The sequence below is a fragment of the Chiloscyllium punctatum genome, chromosome 5 (assembly GCF_047496795.1).
Source record: "Chiloscyllium punctatum isolate Juve2018m chromosome 5, sChiPun1.3, whole genome shotgun sequence".
Taxonomy (NCBI): Eukaryota; Metazoa; Chordata; class Chondrichthyes; order Orectolobiformes; family Hemiscylliidae; genus Chiloscyllium; species Chiloscyllium punctatum.
This window is the reverse complement of record NC_092743.1, coordinates 99,287,011-99,306,538: the sequence shown is the minus strand read 5'-3', so window position 1 is coordinate 99,306,538 and position 19,528 is coordinate 99,287,011. Positions and strand designations below refer to the sequence as shown.

At 41.5% G+C, this 19,528-nt stretch overlaps 1 protein-coding gene across 2 annotated transcripts in view; it reads left to right on the top strand.

The window, feature by feature from the left end:
* atp9b (ATPase phospholipid transporting 9B) overlaps positions 1–19,528 on the top strand; it is a 344,153-nt gene that overhangs the window by 75,859 nt on the left and 248,766 nt on the right. For both annotated transcript variants that reach the window (XM_072570843.1, XM_072570844.1), the window contains exons 3-4: positions 7,283–7,433; positions 9,365–9,478. In XM_072570843.1, coding sequence (XP_072426944.1) covers positions 7,283–7,433; positions 9,365–9,478 — 265 coding nt within the window. The remainder of the gene's footprint in view (positions 1–7,282; positions 7,434–9,364; positions 9,479–19,528) is intronic.

Sequence of the window (19,528 nt, the reverse complement as noted above, 5' to 3'; positions counted from 1 at the left end):
CTTCATAAGTGTTGTTCGAGCTACATCCATTCAAGCAAGTGGGGAGTGTTCCATCACACTCCCAACTTGTAGATGATGGACAGGCTTTGGAGAGTCAGGCGGTATTACTCACTACAGTATTCCTAGCCTCTAACCTCTTTTGGACATGTTCTATGTGGAGAGTGCAATTGAGTTGCTGGTTGATGGTAACTCTCCCAGGAAGTGGATAGTGTTTCAGTGGTGACAGCACCATTGAAAGTCCAGGGCCAGTGATTAGAGATGGACATTAAGATGCCATTGGAGATGGTCATTAACTGGTATTTGTGCCTGCTTCTTGTCAGCCCAAGCCTAGATATTGTCAGATCTTGATTTTGAATATGGATTGCTTCCATGTGTGAGTCATCACAAATGGTGCTGAACCTTTTGCAGTCATTGGCAAACATCCCCATTTCTGACCTTATGATGGGAGGCAGATCATTGAAGTAGCTGAAGATGGTTGATTCTGAGCTCCTGCAGAGATGACTGACCTCCAACAACTACAATCCTGCTTCTGTGTGCCAAGTATGACTCCAACCAGTGGAGAGTTTGCCCTCTGATACTCATTGATTCCAGATTCCAGTTTTGCTCCGGTTCCTCAATGCCACACACTATCAAATGATGCCTTAATGTCAAGATCTGTCATTCGAATGTCACCTCTGGTATTCAGCACTTTTATGCTGTAAAGAGGTCAGGAGATTAGTGACCCTGGTGGAACCCAAACTGGGCATCATTTAGTGGGTTATTGCTGAGCAGGTGCTGTTTGGTAGCACTGTTGATGACACCTTCAATCACTTATGGTCAAGAGTAGACTGATGGGGCGGTATTTGGCTGGCTTGGATTTGTCCTGCCTTTTGTGCCAATTTTCCACATTTTGGATAGATGCCAGTGTTGTAACTGTGCTGGAACAGGTTTGCTGTGGGAGTGGCAAATTCTGGAGTACAAGTCTTCATTATTATTGCTGGAATATTGTCAGGGCCCAATGTCTTTATAGTATCCAGTGTCTCACTGTTTCTTGATATCACATGGAGTAAATAGAATTGGCTGAAGACTGGTATCTGTGATGCTGAGGACCACAGGAGGAGGCCATGAAGCATCATGCATTCTGCACTTATGGCCGAAGATTGCTGTGAATGCATCAGCTTTATCTTTTGCACTAATGTTTTGGGCTCTTCCATCATTTGAGGATTGGGATATTTTTGGAGCCTCATCTAGTGAGTTATTTAATTGTCTACCAACATTCGAAACTGGATATGGCAGGACTGTAGAACTTAGATCTGATCCATTGGTAGTGGGATTGCTTAGCTCTGTCTATCACTTGTTTATGATGTTTAACATGCACCTCATCCTGTTCAGTAGCTTCAACAGGTTGATACTTCATATTTAGATATGCCTCATGCTGTCCTGCACTTTGCATTGAACAAGGGTTGATCCCATGGCTTGATAGTAATGGTTGAGTGGTGGATATGCCAGATAATGATCTTAAATACCTAGAGGTGCAGGTGCAAAGTTCCTTGAATGTGGAGTCACAGGTACACAGGGTGGTGAAGAAAGCGTTTGGCACACTTGCCTTCATTGGTCAGAACATTGCGTATTGGTGTTGGGACATGTTGCAGCTGAACAGGACATTGGTGAGGCCACCTTTAGAATACTGTGAACAATTCTGGTTGTCCTTCTATAGGAAGGATATTAAATTTGATAGGGTTCAGAAACTATTTACAGGAACACTGGAAGGTTTGAGTTATAGGGCGAGGTATTTTCACTGTGATAATGTCAGCCACATGGTGAAGTGGTAGGAATAATAAATAAATTCTCTGTTCCAGAAATTATTTGGTGGATCACAGGTGGGAGTGATACCTACTATGGTTGAAAAGCCAGTGGAAAATCAGGCAACAGTGTTACAGGAAGTATATCCTGGGATTTATTTCTGACTCTGATAACAAGGTCACAAAGCCAAAGGTGAAAACAGGAGGAAAAAAAAAATCAAAGAATAAAAATACGTTCAATTTCAGAAACTATATTTTCTCAAATTGCTGAGGAAAAACAAGAACTGGTGTAGGACAAAGTGGATATTTTTAGTTTAGAGAAATTTGCTGAATTGCAACAGAGGAAAAACTAGAGGTTGTATCAGAAAACATACACAAAAAAAGACTGAGTGAATACCAGAATATTATTATCTTAAATATGACATCTTGCTGAGGAAGTGGTGACCATCATATATTCAGGCGGTTGAGAAATAGACAGAGGTTTGTTATAGTCGGTTATAGAAAGGAGGTGTTGCAGGTAACACATGAATTACCAGTAAGAGGTTGTTTGGGAGTAAGGAAAACTCAAGTCAAAATACAAAAAAACATTTTTATTGACCTGGACTACAGGAAGATGTGGTTAAATTTTGTCAGACATGCCGTATTAAGAATGTGTCAGGTAATTAGCAGTGATTAAAGCTATCACCCTTAATATCTGTTCCTGCGTTGGAGGAGCCTTTTACAAAAGTCTTAATTGACTGCCAAGGACCCAAATCTAAAACAAAAAGTGGGAGCAGTATTTGTTGACCATAATGGATGTGTCTACTAGATTTCCAGAAGTCATTGCATTATACAATATCATGGCTAAAAGGGTTATAGAAGAGTTACTCAATTTTTTTTTAACTAGAGACAGACTAGCCACAAAAATATAATTGCATCAGTTATCCAAGGAGGCTATGAATATCTTTAGGAATAAGACCATTCAAATCACTGGGCGCATTATAACAGCTGCATCAACTTTAAATACCATGTTTTTGGGCTTATAATGAAGACTATCCAGAGGATTGGGCTGAAGGAATTCCATTTGTTCTTTTTCAGGTTGCAGCTAATGAATCAACAAAATGCAGGCAATTTGAATTCGTTTTTGGGCATGGGGGTCAGACCCCACTGAAATTAATAAAGAAGAAATGTGTAAGTCAGAGTTCAGAGACCACATCTGGACTGTCAAATTTTAGGGAAGGATGGAATAGAGTGGGTGTGTTGGCTAGACAAGATTTGAAAGTAGCACAGTATGTGATGAAACAGGAAGCAAGCAAATCAAAAAATTGAAATTTTGCTCATGGAGACAAAATGTTAGTGTTACTAGTAGGTGATCCTTTTAAAGGAAAGGTTTAGCATACCTTACAAAAAAAAGGAAATAGAGGTGAATTATGAGGAATGCCAGATAGAAAGCAATCTGGACGTAGGTTTGCTTGCTGAGCTGGAAGGTTCATTTCCAGATGTTTTGTCACCCTACTAGGTAACCTCTTCAGTGGGCCTCCGGGCAAAGCTCTGCTTATGACTCCTGCTTTCTATTTATATGTTTGGGTTTCTTTACATTGGTGATATCATTTCCTGTTCTCTTTCTCAGGGGGTGGTAGATAGGGTCTAACTCTGTGTTTGTTGATAGAGTTCCAGTTGGAATGCCATGCTTCTAGGAATTCTCGTGCGTGTTCTCTGCCTGGCTTGTCCTAGGATGGATGTGTTGTCCCAGTCGAAGTGGTGTCCTTCCTCATGAGGATATTAGTGAGAGAGAGTCATGCCATTTTGTGGCTAGTTGATGTTCATATATCCTGGTGGCTGGTTTTCTGCCTGTTTGTCCAATGTACTGTTATAGTTCTTGCATGGTACTTTGGAAATGACATTTGTTTTGCTTGTTGTCTGTATAGGGTCTTTCAAGTTCATTAGCTGATGTTTTAGTGTATTGGTGGGTTTTTTTGGGCTGCCATGATGCCAAGGGGTCTGAGTAGTCTGGCAATCATTTGAGGGAAATCACCTATACCATTTATTCAAAAGAATGGTACCCAATGAACACAGTCTGCTGTTTTCTCAGCAACAAACCCAAACAAGCAAGCAAAATGCATCCAAAAACCCTAGCCACTCTCCCCTACATCAAAGACATCTCAGAAATGACTGCCAGACTACTCAGACCCCTTGGCATCATGGTAGCCCACCAACACACATCAACTAATGAACTTGAAAGACCCGATTCGGACAACAAGCAAAACTAATGTCATTTACAAAATACCGTGCATGAACCGTAACAAACACTACATTGGACAAACAGGCAGAATACTAGCCACCAGGATACATGAACATCAACTAGCCACAAAATGACATGACACACTCTCAATTTATTCTTACACATAGATAAGGAAGGGCACCACTTTGGGACAACACATCCATCCTAGTTCAAACCAAACAGAGACATGCACGAGAATTCCTAGAAGCATGGCATTCCAAGCGTAACTCTATCAGCAAACACAGCAATTTAGACCCCATCTACCACCCCCTGAGAAAAAGAACAGGCAATGACATCACAGGAAATCACGTCACCAACCCAAAGAAATCCAAGCATATAAATAGAAAGTGGAATCATCAGCAGTTCTTTGCCTGGAGGCCCACTGAAGATGTTGCCTAGTTGAGTGATGAAACGTCTGGAAATGAACCTTCCAGCTCAGTGAGCAAACGTGCATCCAGAGCCTCGACCTGAGTTACAAATCTTCTCAAAACCTGATAAGAAAGCAATCTCACTGGGTGTGTCATGTGAATATGCTCAGAAGGTATTTTGATAGGGAAGGAAAGCAAAAGCAGAATGTGTTTCCAGTTAAAAGAATTCAGATGTTCTGAATTGCAAGTTCTCCTAAAATTGAAATGAATTGAGTTACCTTTCTGAGGAAAATTTAACTGACCTGAAAGAGTTATTATAATATGGGGGTACAAGCTGGGAACTAGGCAAAAGTGAGGACTGCAGATGCTGGAAATCTGAGTCTAGATTAAAGTGGTGCTGGAAAAGCACAGCAGGTCAGAACTTTTGCCCGAAATATCGATTTTCCTGCTCCTCCGATGCTGTCTGACCTGCTGTGTTTTTCCCGCACCACACTAAGCTGGGAACTACTAATCTAATTGCATATGATGTAGATATAGGAAATGGTTTTCCAATGAACTAACCTCTCTGTAGATTTAACCCTCTAAAGTTGGCACAGGTTCAGTAAGCGATTACTTTAAAGTATACATTCAATATAATCGAAGTGCATTGTAGTGAATGAAGCTCACCCATAGGAATGGTGCCAAAACGAGATGGTCCCCAGCGATTATGTATCGACTATCACAAAGTCAGTACAGTTACAAAATCTGATTCATATCCTATTCCACATTTGGAAGACTATATTGAGAAGCTGAGACAAGGAACTTGAGAGGATGTTTGCAGATACTTTTATTGGAAAGAGTGAAGGAAATTTTGGCTTTCGTAACACCTGGAGTAGACTGCCAGTTTAAAGTCATGACATTTGATATGAAAAATGCACCAGCCACATTTTCAAAGACAAATCAGTGTAATCATTTCATGATTACCCAGGTAATTGGTGTATATCGATGATGTAGTGATTTTTACTCGCACATGGAAGGAACATTTGTAGCATCTATCAGAACTGTCTGATAGACTTTGAGAGATGGTCTTGATGATAAATCTAATAGTGAGTTTGGGATATGAAAATCCTGTGGGATATGAAAATAAAGATTATCCCATAACATTGATGAAGAGGGAAGTACTATGATTGTTGGGACTGGTTAGACTACTTTTGGAATATTGCGTACAATTCTAGTCTCCTTCCTATTGGAGGGATGTTGTGAAACTTAAATGGGTTCAGAAAAGATTTACAAGGATGTTGCTAGGGTTGGAGGATTTGAGCTATAGGGAGCAGTTGAAAGGCTGAGGCTGTTTTCCCTGGAGCATTGGAGGCTGAGGGGTGACCTCATAGAGGTTTATAAAATCATGAGGGGCATGGATAGGATAAATAGACAAGGTCGTTTCCCTGAGGTGGGGGAGTCCAGAACTAGAGGGCAGAGGTATAGGGTGAGAGGGGAAAGATATAAAAGGGACCTAAGGGGCAACTTTTTCAGAGTGGTATGTGTATGGAATGAGCTGCCAGAGGAAGTGGTGGAGGCTGGTACAATTGCAACATTTAAGAAGCATTTGGATGGGTATATGAATAGGAAGGGTTTGGTGGGATTTGGGCCAGGTGCTGGCAAGTGGGACTAGATTATGTTGGGATATCTAGTTGGCATTGATGAGTTGGACCAAAGGGTCTGTTTCTGTGCTGTACATTTCAATGACTCTCTATGACTGTGTGGTTTTTATTGGAAGTTCGTATTGAATTTTAGCAGTGTTTAGTCTACTGTTGAACTGGTGCTGAAAATTTCAATGGATGGAGGAATGTCAGCTGGCAGTTGACAGCCTGAAAATGATGTTAACCCCTGTCCCCAGTGTTGGTCACACCTAATTATGCAAAGCTATTCAAGGTGGCTATGGATGTAGGTGTTGGTGCTGTACTCTTTCAAAAAGACAACAAGAAGATAGAAAGACCTATTGTGTATTTTTTTTCAAAATATTGAATAATCGATAGCATTTTATTGTTTTATATTGCCAGTAATGTGCGAGACAACTCTATGTAACTCCTAAACTGATCATAATTCCTTAAAGTTCTTAAAGTTTATGGAAAAATTTAAGCATTAAAAATTCCAGAACGTTTAGATGGAGAGACTTTGAATAAAGATGAGGGCGCTCAGTGCTGAGAAAAATACAGATTGAAATGGTCTGCAGTAGTGAATGTTTGCATGCTTACAGTGAATGGAAGGTATATGTCTTTTAGTGTATTAATCGTTAAGGTGAAATATTTTTTAAAAAATGAAGCCATCTTTGTTTATTGATTGTTTGTTTGTTTTTAAGGGAGGAAATGTCTTTAAGAGACGTATTCTGTCCTCTTTTTATGAAGAAACCTTGAGATGAAAGTGTGAAGCCGTCTGCTCCAAAGCAGAGAGTAAACAGTTTGTCAGGCCTTGGGTTTTTTAAAAATAAAGTTGGAGCAATAGAAGCAGCCTGGCTCCCACAGATTTTTTGTTTTAGCTTTCAGCAGTTGCTGAGCTCTGGAAGCTGGATGTGAAAACTTTGCTCTCTTGTTCTCTCTGTGGCGCGCGCGCCCTCTCATCTAAAAGCTGGGCTTCTCTTTTTGTTACTAGAATTGCACATGAGACAATAAATTTTACTAAATTTGCCTTTGCCAAGGGTGTGTTTATGGGATTTTACTATGTTGGAACAGTTAATTAAGTGTTTTTTGTATACTTTATATTTTGATAGTTACAGTTAAGCTAATTCAGTTTAGTTTGTCTGTATCTTAGTGTATGAATGAAGTGTGTTTGATTTTGGAAATTACTTCTGACGCACAAGGAATAGTTGAATATTTAGACATTTTTGTGTCTTTCAGTTGCTGTGACTGGCTTGCTAACATCTGTAGGCGAAAGAAACAGCTTAAAGCCCGCACGGTTTGGCTGGGACATCCAGAGAAGTGTGAGGAAAAACATCCAAGAAATGCAATCAAGAACCAGAAGTACAATATTTTTACATTTGTCCCTGGGGTAGGTAACTGCGAGTTTGCATGTCTTGAAACAACCTTTGTATCAAAATACATAGAGGTTATACAGTGGGTGTAGTGCTTTCCTTCTAAACAGTTCTTTCCAGTGTCTGTTTCAAAAACAATGGAAACATAAAAGCTGATTCTTCCCATCAGGATGACAATCACAATGTTGCCTGCACTCTGTTATCTACAAATATGGTGGTGAAATGTCACTGTTTCCAAATTTTTTTCATCGTTTCAACTTTCATCCTTCTCTTGCAGTACAGATGGGGTCTTTTGGAAATTATGTTCTGTGTCATAGAAAATGGCTATGTGCTCCTGAGAGTACTTTCTATAAAAGTTAGTCTCTGTTTTAAGATATGGAATGCATTACCTTAATGGCTGCACAATTATGGCTTCAGAAAGAGAATTGGACAACTGTCTGAAGAAAAGAAAAATTATAGGGCAACAGGAAAAACTGGATGCATGTGAGTAGCTAGATGCTCTTACGCTGACAGTAATCAAAAAGTCTCCTGGGTTGTAAACCATTTTGAGTAAACACTTTTCTATGTTTTTAGAATGAATGATTTTACCATAACACTTCAGTAATGACATTGGAAAGGATAACCTCGGGATTGCAGTTAACCATAAATGCCATAACTACGAACTTTGACTTATTTGACATGGTGAAGGATGGCTGGGATTAAACGTGACTGTCACCTCTGTTAGTGTATAGCCAAATAAATACAAACACTCATCAATTTGGATTTCAGCAACAGATCAAATATTGAAAACTGACAGTGAAGTTAAAAGGAGCCTCTTAGTTGTTTACAAGCAACAACCAATTTCATTTACTTGTGACAGAGCAGCTATTGCAAATAACCTGAGATTGAAAGAAAGGGCTCTTGGGCCTTGTGGCAGTAATGTCTCTAGTACTAGACCAAGAGGTCTGGTTTCAAGTCCTGCTCCCCAGGTGTGTAAGGACATCTCTGAACAGGTTGATTAGGAAATGAGGTTACTTTCTTTCTTTTCAAACAAAAAGGCTCTTGGGCCCTTTTATAATGCAGTGGTAGTGTCCCTGTCCCTAGATGGAACGACCTGGGTTCAAATCCCACCTGCTCCAGAGGTGTAGAATAACATCTCTGAATAGGTTAAATAAAAAAAAATACTCTTGTGGCACCGTGGTGGTATTCCTACCTCTATGCTAGAAGGCATGGGTTCAAGTCCCACTGTTCTAAAGGTGTGTAATGATATCTTTGAACAGATTGATTCTAAAAATAGGTTAAATTTTTAAAAGAAGAAATTCTTATAATCAGGAAGGGGAAATGAAGAAACTGGTGAAATCCACATTGAATCCATACCAACCCCACCGCCCCATGGCCAAACACTTTTAACTCCCCCTCCCACTCCACCAAGGGCATGCAGGTCCTGGGCTGCCTTCATTCCCAACCCCTTGCCACTCGATACCTGGGGGAAGAATGCCTCATCTTCTGTCTTGGGACTGTGCAACCACACGGGATCGATGTGGGTTTCACCAGTTTCCTAATTTCTCCTCCCCCCACCTTATCCCAGTCCCAAGCCTCCAACTCAGCACCACCCTCTTGACCTGTCCATCTTTCTTACCACCTATCTGCTCTACCCTCCTTCAGCCCCCCCCGCCCCCCAATCTCCGTCTACCTATCACATTCCCAGCTACCTCTCCACCAGCCCCACCCCACGTCCCAGTTATCTCTTAGCACCCCTTGCCCTCAAGCCTTATTTCTTATGAAGGGATTATGCCCAAAATTTCCAATGAACTAACCTCTCTGTACTTTTCGTTCTGTCTTATTCTCCTTGTGATCTTTTAAACACTTCATTTATGAATCTATGATACTGCTTGCTCTGAAGTATATTCTGTTTTTAAAAACAATTATGGACTGAAATTACCAGTCTGATTATAGTGTCATTTTTCAGGTATTATATCAGCAATTCAAGTTTTTCTTGAATCTTTATTTCCTGGTGGTATCATGCTCGCAGTTTGTACCATCATTGAAGATAGGCTATCTATACACATACTGGGCTCCCCTGGTAAGTAATATTTTCTCATCTGTTTAACTTTGTGCATGAAGAACTGTAATTGTCAAGCATTTCTGAAAGTTTAGTCACTTGAGAAGAATTAAAATTAGTTATCAAATACTGATTCATGACTGTTAAGTTTGTTGCGCTAGTGTTTCCTCCTGCCTTCATCTATATTAACTCCGTCACTAACTGCAAGCTTTTTGCACTTTGAGTGGTCAGTCAATTGTAAATGTGATTAGGGTTGTAGCCTGTTGGATTGGGAGCTGTGATCATGGTCAATTCCCAATGGCTGCCTTGGGCCTATAAAGGTAACATAATACAATAAATTTTATTTTTCAACCAACAAAGCTATTTGGTGCTTTTATATAAGAGTTTTGGATCATTTTTAAACAGTTTGAAAAGTACTTAGAATCAAAAGTTGAAAAGGATTTTGCTAAAGTAAATGGCAATTACTTTCTTTAGTTATTTCTGGAAGTAGGCTTTAAAATATAAAGGCTGTTTTAATTGGGGTATCTGCTGAAGAAGATAAGAATATGTGCAAGTTTGCATGAGGTATGAAATAAGTTCTACAAATGGGCAAACGTTTCTACAAGTCATTATCAGACATTCTTTGGTAAAATAAACTTGTTATGGTACAGAAGATCAGTGAAAGCAAATGTCATTTGCACTGAAGGTCAAATTTAGATCAGATCTCATCGGTTCAGGCTGATCTCAGCTCCCCTGATCGAGGATGTATTCAATAACATTGCATCTACCTATGTTTCTAAGTAATACTGGAATTCAAACATTGTACAATTGGGATGCTTAACATGATTTTTTAAAAAAATGAAACTTTGCAAATAGCTTTTATGTTCACTCATCAAATAATGTTAAATGTGTTTGTTTGGCCATTCTTTTCATAAAGTTCTAGCTTATATTGAATTCCTTTTAGAATTTCATTTTATAAAGTTGTTTGGAGAGAAGATGTAGGAATCTAGAAATTTAGGTGTATTCAGCCACTGGCTGACAGAACTGGACCTAACATCAGTTGTAAGTTAACCTTACCACTTCTCGTGTTTAATTGTCCATCACCAGCAAGTCATCCAGAACAAGACTGCACAGGTGAGAGTGACTGTGTTTGACATCAATGCAGCATTTGATTGAAGTCAAGGGTCCCTTGCAAAACTGAAGCCAGTGGAAATTGGGGTAGGGGAGCTCTCTGCTGGTTAGTCATATGTAAAAGAAAGGAAGTTGGTTATGAGTCAGTCTCTTGGCCATAGGCTATGTCTGTGCTCCACAGGGTAGTTTCCTATACCCTGCCATCTTCAGTCGCTTCATTAATGAGCTTCTCTCCATCATTTAGTCACAAGCTTACACAATTATCAGTGTTGTTCAGCACCATTTGCAATTCCTTGGATGATAAAACTTGGTCTGATAAATGGAATGTAACATTCACACCACAAGTGTCAGGTTGTGAGCATTCACAACAAGACAGAACTTAACCCATGCACTTGTCATTCCATGGCATTACCACCACTGATTCCCCCACTATCAATATCCTGAGGTGATTAACCTTGACCAGAAACTGATCTGGGCCACCATTTAAATATTGCTACTAAAAGAAGCTGGAAATTCTGTTGGGAGTGAAACAACTCCTAACTCCTTGAAGCTAGTTCTCAGTCTAAAAGGCACACATTAAGAGGATACCGGGATGGAGTCTTCTCCACTTGCTTGGGTGAATGCAGCTCTCAAAACACTCAGGAAACTTGATATCACCTAGGTCAAAATAGTTGATTGGCACTTGATATTCCTTTAATATTCACTGTCTCTACCACCAGTGCACAATGGCAACAGTGTGTGCCATCTACAAAATTGCAACAACTCACCAGGTAAAACCTCACCAGGGCTTCAGTCACAGTACTTTGCAAGTCCACAACTTTTACCACAGAGAATAATCAATTTTTGTGAATAAAATCTGGAAGTTCCCCTCCAAGTCATGCACCATTCTGACTTGGAACTATTATTGATTCAAGTTCTGGAACTCTTTCCTTAACAGCTCCGTGGATGTACCTATACATGTGGACTGCAGCAGTTCAAGAAGGTAGCTCATCACCACCTTCTCGAGCATTTACTGATGGGAATTAAATGCTGGTCCAGTCAGTGGTGCCATGTTCTGTGAATAAATTTTTGAAAAAACCAATACTCACTGTCTGTGCTGGAGTGGAATTGGACCTCCCTTCCTAATAGCTCAAGTGGGTGAACTTGAACCACATTGACTATGGAGGTTCAAGAAAGTGGAGTAACACAACCTTAGGGACAATTAGGACAGATGCAAGCCTTGCCAATGACATTCCAGTCATTTGAAAGAATTTTAAAAAGATCCTATCATTGTGGCAAAGCTTTGATACTAATGTAATACATTTAAAGTAGCATAGAAAAATTTTAAAAAATAATTAAAAGAAATGTTTTTCACACTTCAGTTTTGAGCTTTTTTTTCAAATATGCCTTCACAAGTAGATGCAATGAGAGCTTTCTGATCATTGTCAGGACCATGTTGTTTTATACTTAGTTTATTTCAGCCTATAATTTTAAAAACAGTTCTAAAACACTGGTCTTAAAGGAAAGCTATATGTTTTGAAAGGTAAGTGACCTTACACATGGCAAGCATTGTGTAAATAGCTGTTGAGCAAGTAGTACTTGAAATTTGGGTTCTAGAACAGGAGGATTATATGCACATGCAGCTGGGTGGCAACAAGAAGTTAGTTGTGGACCAGTTCATCAGTTATGAACAGTAAAAGCTTTTTGCCTGCCAACAACAGCGTGATTCAGTCTCTGGTAACTGAACAGCTTGGAGCTGGGACAAGATATATAGAGAAGTGATTTGACCTCCTCCAGCTTTCCTTCAGTTGTAGTAATCTGTGAACTACTTTAAACTGATAAGTCAGAAACCTTTTAAAAGTGAACCAGCCCCCCGTGTCTCTTGCTAAACAAGAAAACTGATATGCAATGTTCTAACCAGCATAAGAATGATAAGATTGTGTCTCAGTAACTTGTGAATAGAAACCACTGAACTGCCCTCCTAGTTTGCCCTGCCCAGAACCTGACCTGTCTCTGCATGTGTAGGGGTGGGCAGTTTTTAAGGCAATGAGAGTTTTAAGTCAGAATTTTGTCTTAATTTGTAACTGTTTACCTGTAGCTATAGCGTAATTACATGGCTTGATTAGCAATCTTCGCTACATAGAAACACTGGCCTGTGCTTTCTATCAAGGATCTGGACCAGATGGGCCAATGGGCTGAGAAGTGGCAGATGGAGTTTAATTCAGATAAATGCGAAGTGCTGCATTTTGGGAAAACAAATCTTAACAGGACTTAATGGTAAGGTCCTCGGGAGTGTTGCTGAACAAAGAGACATTGGAGTGCAGGTTCATGGCTCTTTGAAAGTAGAATTGCATATAGATAGGATAGTGAAGGAGGTGTTTGGTATGCTTTCTTTTACTGGTCAGAGTACTGAGTACAGGAGTTGGGAGGTCATGTTGCAGCTGTACAGGACGTTGATTAGGCCACTGTTGGAATATTGCGTGCAATTGTGGTCTCCTTCCTATTGGAAAGATGTTGTGAAACTTGAAAGGGTTCAGAAAAGATTTACAAGGATGTTGCCAGGGTTGGAGGATTTGACCTATAGGGAGAGGCTGAACAGGCTGGGGCTGTTTCTCCTGGAGTGTTGGAGACTGAGGGGTGACCTTATAGAGGTTTGCAAAATTGAGGGGCCTGGATAGGGTAAGTAGGCAAAGTCTTTTCCCTGGGGTCAGGGAGTCCAGAACTAGAGGGCATAGGTTAAGGGTGAGAGGGGAAAGATATGAGACCTAAGGGGCAACTTTTTCATGCAGAGGGTGGTACATGTATGGAATGTGCTGCCAGAGGAAGTGGTGGAAGCTGGTACAATTGCAACATTTAAGAAGCATTTGGATGGGTATATGAATAGGAAGGGTTTAGAGAGATATGGACTGGGTGCTGGCAGGTGGGACTAGATTGGGTTGGGATATCTGGTCGGCATGGACGGGTTGAACCGAAGGGTCTGTTTCCATGCTGTACATCTCTATGACTCTGTGACTTGGTTTGGGAAATCTGGTAAACTGGTGAATTTTATGTACTTATTTAATTGTTTAACTTTTTTTTTCCCCTGTTGTTTTCTTGCTCTATGCCCTGCCACGTGCACTCCCGGTTTGTGTTCTGTTTCCCCATTCCCCCCCCCCCCCCCCCCCCCCCCCCCCCCGCCCCCTGTCCTGTCTGTCTTCCATCTAGATGTCATTGCTTGACTGGGTCTATGGCAGGTGGTGAAGGAACCACCAAAGTGCTAAAGCATACTTCACCTAATCCTCACCAGTCTGCCTGCTGTAAATGCTTCTGTGCATGACTGTATTGATAGAAGTGATATCATACAGTCCTTATGCAGGCAACATTCCACCTTTGCATTGAAAATGTCCTCCATCAGGTTCTGTGACACTATTAAGGTGCAACATGGGATAAATTTTGAACAGAGCCAAGTGTGGTGCTGGAAAAGCACAGCAGATCAGGCAGCATCTGAGAAGCAGGAGAGTCAATGTTTTGGGCAAGAGCTGTCTTGCTTCTCGGATGCTGCCTGACCTGTGCTTTTCCAGCACCACACTGTCGGTTCTAATCTCCAGTCCTAACATTCCCCGACTAAATTTTGAACAGACCTAACTCAAAATTAGCATTCATGAAACAAACTCGTGCCTTGATATGTTCCCACTCTACCATTACTGTCAAGCCAGGGAAGGAATTGTTCAGTGAAGAGTTAGAAGGAAACACCATTATTAGCACAGTACACATAAAAATGAGATGTCAACCTGCTGAAGCTACTGCACAGGGATACTTGCATTCCAAATCATATAAGCTGCAAGTGATAGATTATTCCATATCAATGGATCAGATCCAAGCTCGTCAATCCTGCCACATCCCATTATTAATCATAGTGGACAATTAAACAACTCACTTGCGGGGAAGGCTCCAAACATTCCCCGCCCCAGGTTTTGGATGACATGAAGACTGTCAGGGTAGTTAATAGTGAGAAAGATTGTCTTAGGTAACTGGAAAATACAGACAGGTTGGTCAGACAGTCAAATCAGTGGCAGATGGAATTTAACACTGAGATGTATGAAGTATGAGCAAGAAGTAACAAGACAAGGAAGTATTCAGTGAATGGCAGGCTAATAGGAAATAGGAACAGAGGAATCTTGGTGTGCTTGTCCACAGATCATTGAAAGTGGCAGGAGAGCTTAATATGCTACTTCCAAACTGCAGATGTTAGAATCCAAGGTAGACAGGCAGGAGGCTAGAAGAACACAGCAAGCCAGACAGCATAAGGAAGTGGAGAAGTCAACGTTTTGGGTGTCGAAACATTGACTTCTCCACCTCCTGATGCTGCCTGGCTTGCTGTGTTCTTCCAGCTTCTTGCTTGTCTACATCTAAAATGGTACTTAAGGCAGACAGGACAAGAGCTATAATGCAAGTATTACATAGAAAATAGTAGTGGGCATCAGACCATTGAGCCCATTCCTCCATTCAATATGATAATTGTTGATCCTGAATCTCAACACCATGTTTCTGTTCTCTTCCCCATATTCTTGACCCCATTAGCCAATAGAAATGTGTATTTTTTTTTCTTAAGTACATTCAATGACTTGGCCTCCACAGCCTTCCATTGTAAAGAATTCCACAGGGTCACCAGCTTCTGAGTGACAAAGTGTTTCCTCATCTCAGCCTGAAACGCACACATCACTGCTATCAGTTCTGAACAGCACTGTCAGAACTTTGTCTTAATAAAATGCTTCTCGTTCTTCTAAATTCCAGTGGACACAGTCCCAGTTGATCCAGTCTTTCTTCATGCAGTCATCAATCCCAGGAATTGGTAGTGAACCTTGAAACATTACCATTGTCACATTGAAACAAACTACCATTTTCCATCCGTATTCAACATTCCATGCCTTTGGGTTCCTTTGTTAAGCATTTTAGTCTTGGTAATAAGTTTTTCTTGTGGATATGTGAGAAATGTAAAAGGTTCCCCAACGGTGTGGTAGCATTAATAAAGGAGTATACACTTACAACTGAAAATTCTGTGCTTGCACTTCCTATCTGAGTTAATTTAAGAGGAAATTAGTGTCAACAGGAAAAGCCAACTGTGCCACAACTATACCTCTAACAAGCATGTTAAAGCAGTTTTGCTCAACTGCTGATACCAGTTTGTTGGCACAACTGTTCAGTTCTTTCCCCGAGATTTCTCACACGAGATGCAATTTGTGCCCACCAACTTATGCAAACCGTTAAAGTTTATCAAAGCTTGTACAAGCTTGGTGACCCCTTTGACACTTCTTTGCAGACATGTGAATTCGAGTCAAAGTGAGACACTGAACAAAAAAAACACATCCCCTTTATACAGATCAGTTGGTAATGCTTACAGATGCTTTGGTCACTCCCTCATAGTCACCTGCATCCCCAGATACAATGGTAGGATGAGATCATCCTCTGAGATAATGCTAATGCCCTAATCCTGGGGAGTTGTTATGCAGACGATTTCTTGACTCACTGACTCCCCAAGAAAATGCAAGTGTGACATACCTAGCTTCAGGGGATGGCTAGAAAGCGTTTCTGAATGGAAGAGATTGAATTATAGTTTAATCTGATAATAGCAGGAGAATAGTAGAAAATGACTGTCTAACTGGAGTGGGGAGTTGTTCACATTACTGCATGAATGTCGTCCCCACGCAAAGACAGTGCAGTTTAACTCTTTACTATTGATGTCCAGAGAGAAATTCCCATTTAATCTTTCAACATTACACAATCTTGTGCCTGTAGTAATGGATGATGGGCAAATAAAGAGGAAAATAAAAACATTTTGTAACTTGAAAATCATAATTTCTATATGTACTTACAGATTACAGATGTTATTATATCAACCTTTTATTAAAGGGCCAATTATTTTTCATGATGCATTATTTGCTTGATAGACTGTGATGATGATCTTTCCAACATTTCACCACATGATCATTCTATAATGCTGAGTAGAAGGTCATTAAATTTAGATTTACCAGGATGTTGCTGGGAATAGAGAGGGTTTGAGTTATAAAGAGAGACTGAATAGGCTGGAACCTTTTTCACTGGAGCATAGGAGGTTAAGAAGTGACTTTATAGAGGCTTTAAATAATGAGGGGTATAGATAAAGTGCATGACAGGTGTCTTTTCCCTAGGGTGGGACATTTCAAGATTAGGGGGCATATTTTTAAGGTGAGAGGAGAAAGATTACAGTGGTTTGTGTGTGGAATGAACTGCCAGAGGAAGTGGGAATGGGTGCAGTTACAACATTTAAAAGACATTTAGATAAGTACATGAATAGTAAATGTTTGGAGTGATTTGGGCCATGTGCAACAGGTGGGACTAGTTTAGTTTAGGATTATGGTCGGCATAGCCTAGTTGGACCGAAAGGTCTGTTGCCAGGATGTTAGACTTCATGGCTCATCTTTATAAGTTGTGGCAATATAAGAGCTGAGAGATTATGCTGGAGCTGTACGAAACTTTGGTTAGGTCCTGCAACATGTATTAGGTGAGGGATGGCATGGACGTCCCTGCTGATTACACTTGCAGGAAGTGCGCCCATCTCCAGCTCCTCCAAGACCGTGTTAGGGAACTGGAGCTGGAGTTGGATGAACTTCGGATCATTCGGGAGGCAGAGGGGGTCATAGATCGGAGCTATAGGGAAGTAGTAACTCCAAAGATGGCAGATAGATGGGTGACAGTGAGGGGGACTGGGAGGAAGCAGCCAGTGCAGGGACCCCCTGTGGTCGTTCCCCTCAAGAACAAGTATACCGTTTTGGATACTTGTGGGGGGGACGACTTACCAGGGGTAAGTAACGGGGCTCAGGCCTCTGGCACGGAGCCTGTCCCCGCTACTCAGAAGGGAAGGGTGGAGAAGAGCAGAGCAAAAATAATTGGGGACTCGATAGTTCGGGGCACAGATAGGCGGTTTTGTGGGAACGAGAGAGACTCACGTTTGGTATGTTGCCTCCCAGGTGCAAGGGTACGTGATGTCTCTGATCGTGTTTTCCGGGTCCTTAAGGGGGAGGGGGAGCAGCCTGAAGTCGTGGTCCACATTGGCACCAATGACATAGGTAGGAGGAGTGCTGAGGATGTTAGACAGGCTTTTAGGGAGCTGGGTTGGAAGCTCAGAGTTAGAACGAACAGAGTTGTTGTCTCTGGTTTGTTACCCGTGCCACGTGATAGAGAGTCGAGGAATAGGGAGAGAGAACAGTTAAATGCGTGGCTACAGGGATGGTGCAGGAGGGAGGGATTTCGGTACTTGGATAACTGGGGTTCTTTCTGGGGAAGGTGGGACCTCTATAAACAGGATGGTCTGCACCTGAACCTGAGGGGCACCAGTATCCTTGGGGGGAGGTTTGCTCGTGCTCTTGGGGGGGGTTTAAACTAACTCTGCAGGGGCATGGGAACCCAGACTGTAGCTTTAGGGTGCAGGACCTGGAGTGTAGGGAGGTTAGGAATGTGGCATCAATCTTAAAGGAGGGTGCCTGTAAACAGAAGAGTGGCTTGAAGTGTGTATACTTTAATGCCAGAAGTATACGAAATAAGGTCGGTGAACTCGCAGCGTGGGTTGGTACCTGGGACTTCGATGTTGTGGCTATTACGGAGACGTGGCTAGATCAGGGACAGGATTGGCTGTTGCAGGTTCCAGGGTTTAAATGTTTTAGTAGGGTCAGAGGTGGGGGTAAAAGAGGAGGGGGGGTGTGGCTTTGCTTGTCAAAGATAGTATTACAGCAGTGGAAAGGAAGATGGACGAAGATTTGCCATCTGAGGTAGTTTGGGTTGAGGTTAGGAATAGGAGAGGTGAGGTCACCCTGTTAGGAGTCTTTTACAGGCCTCCTAATAGTCCTAGAATCGTTGAAGAAAGGATTGCGAAGATGATTCAGGAGAAGAGTGACAGTAATAGGGTGATTGTTATGGGAGACTTTAACTTTCCTGATATTGATTGGGAAAGCTATAGCTCAAGTTCGTTAGATGGGTCAGTGTTTGTGCAATGTGTGCAGGAGAGTTTCGTGACACAATATGTAGATAAGCCAACAAGAGGTGAGGCCATACTGGATTTGGTTCTGGGTAACGAACCAGGCCAGGTATTAGAACTAGAGGTAGGTGAGCACTTTGGGGACAGTGACCACAATTCGGTGATTTTTACTCTAGTGATGGAGAGGGATAAGTGTGTACTACAGGGCAAGAGTTATAGCTGGGGGCAGGGAAATTATGATGCGTTGAGGCATGACTTAGGATGTGTGGATTGGAAAAGTAGATTCCAAGGCAAGAGCGTAATTGATATGTGGAACTTGTTCAAGGAGCAACTATTGAGTGTCCTTGATAAGTACGTACCTATCAGGCAGGGAGGAAAGGGTGGTGTGAGGGAGCCGTGGTTTAATAAGGAGTTGGAATCCCTTGTTAAATGGAAGAGGGCGGCCTTTGTAAAGATGAGGCGTGAAGGTTCAATAGGGGCGATTGAGAGTTATAAGGTAGCCCGGAAGGACCTGAAGAGAGAGCTAAGAGCAGCAAGGAGGGGACATGAAAGGTCCTTAGTTGGTAGGATTAGGGAAAACCCTAAGGCTTTCTATAGGTATGTTAGGAATAAAAGAATGACTAGGGAAGGAATAGGTCCAATCAAGGATAGTAATGGGAAGTTGCGTGTGGAGGCTGAAGAGATTGGGGAGGCACTGAATGAATACTTTTCGTCAGTATTCACTCAGGAACAGGACATTGTTGTCGATATGAATACTGAGGCACGAATAAGTAGAATGGATGGCTTTGAGATATGTAGAGAAGAGGTGTTGGAAATTCTGGCAAGGGTGAAAATAGATAAGTCCCCTGGGCCTGATGGCATTTATCCTAGGATTCTCTGGGAAGCAAGGGAGGAGATTGCAGAGCCATTGGCCTTGATTTTTGTGTCCTCTTTGTCTACAGGAGTAGTGCCAGAGGACTGGAGGCTAGCAAATGTGGTTCCCTTGTTTAAGA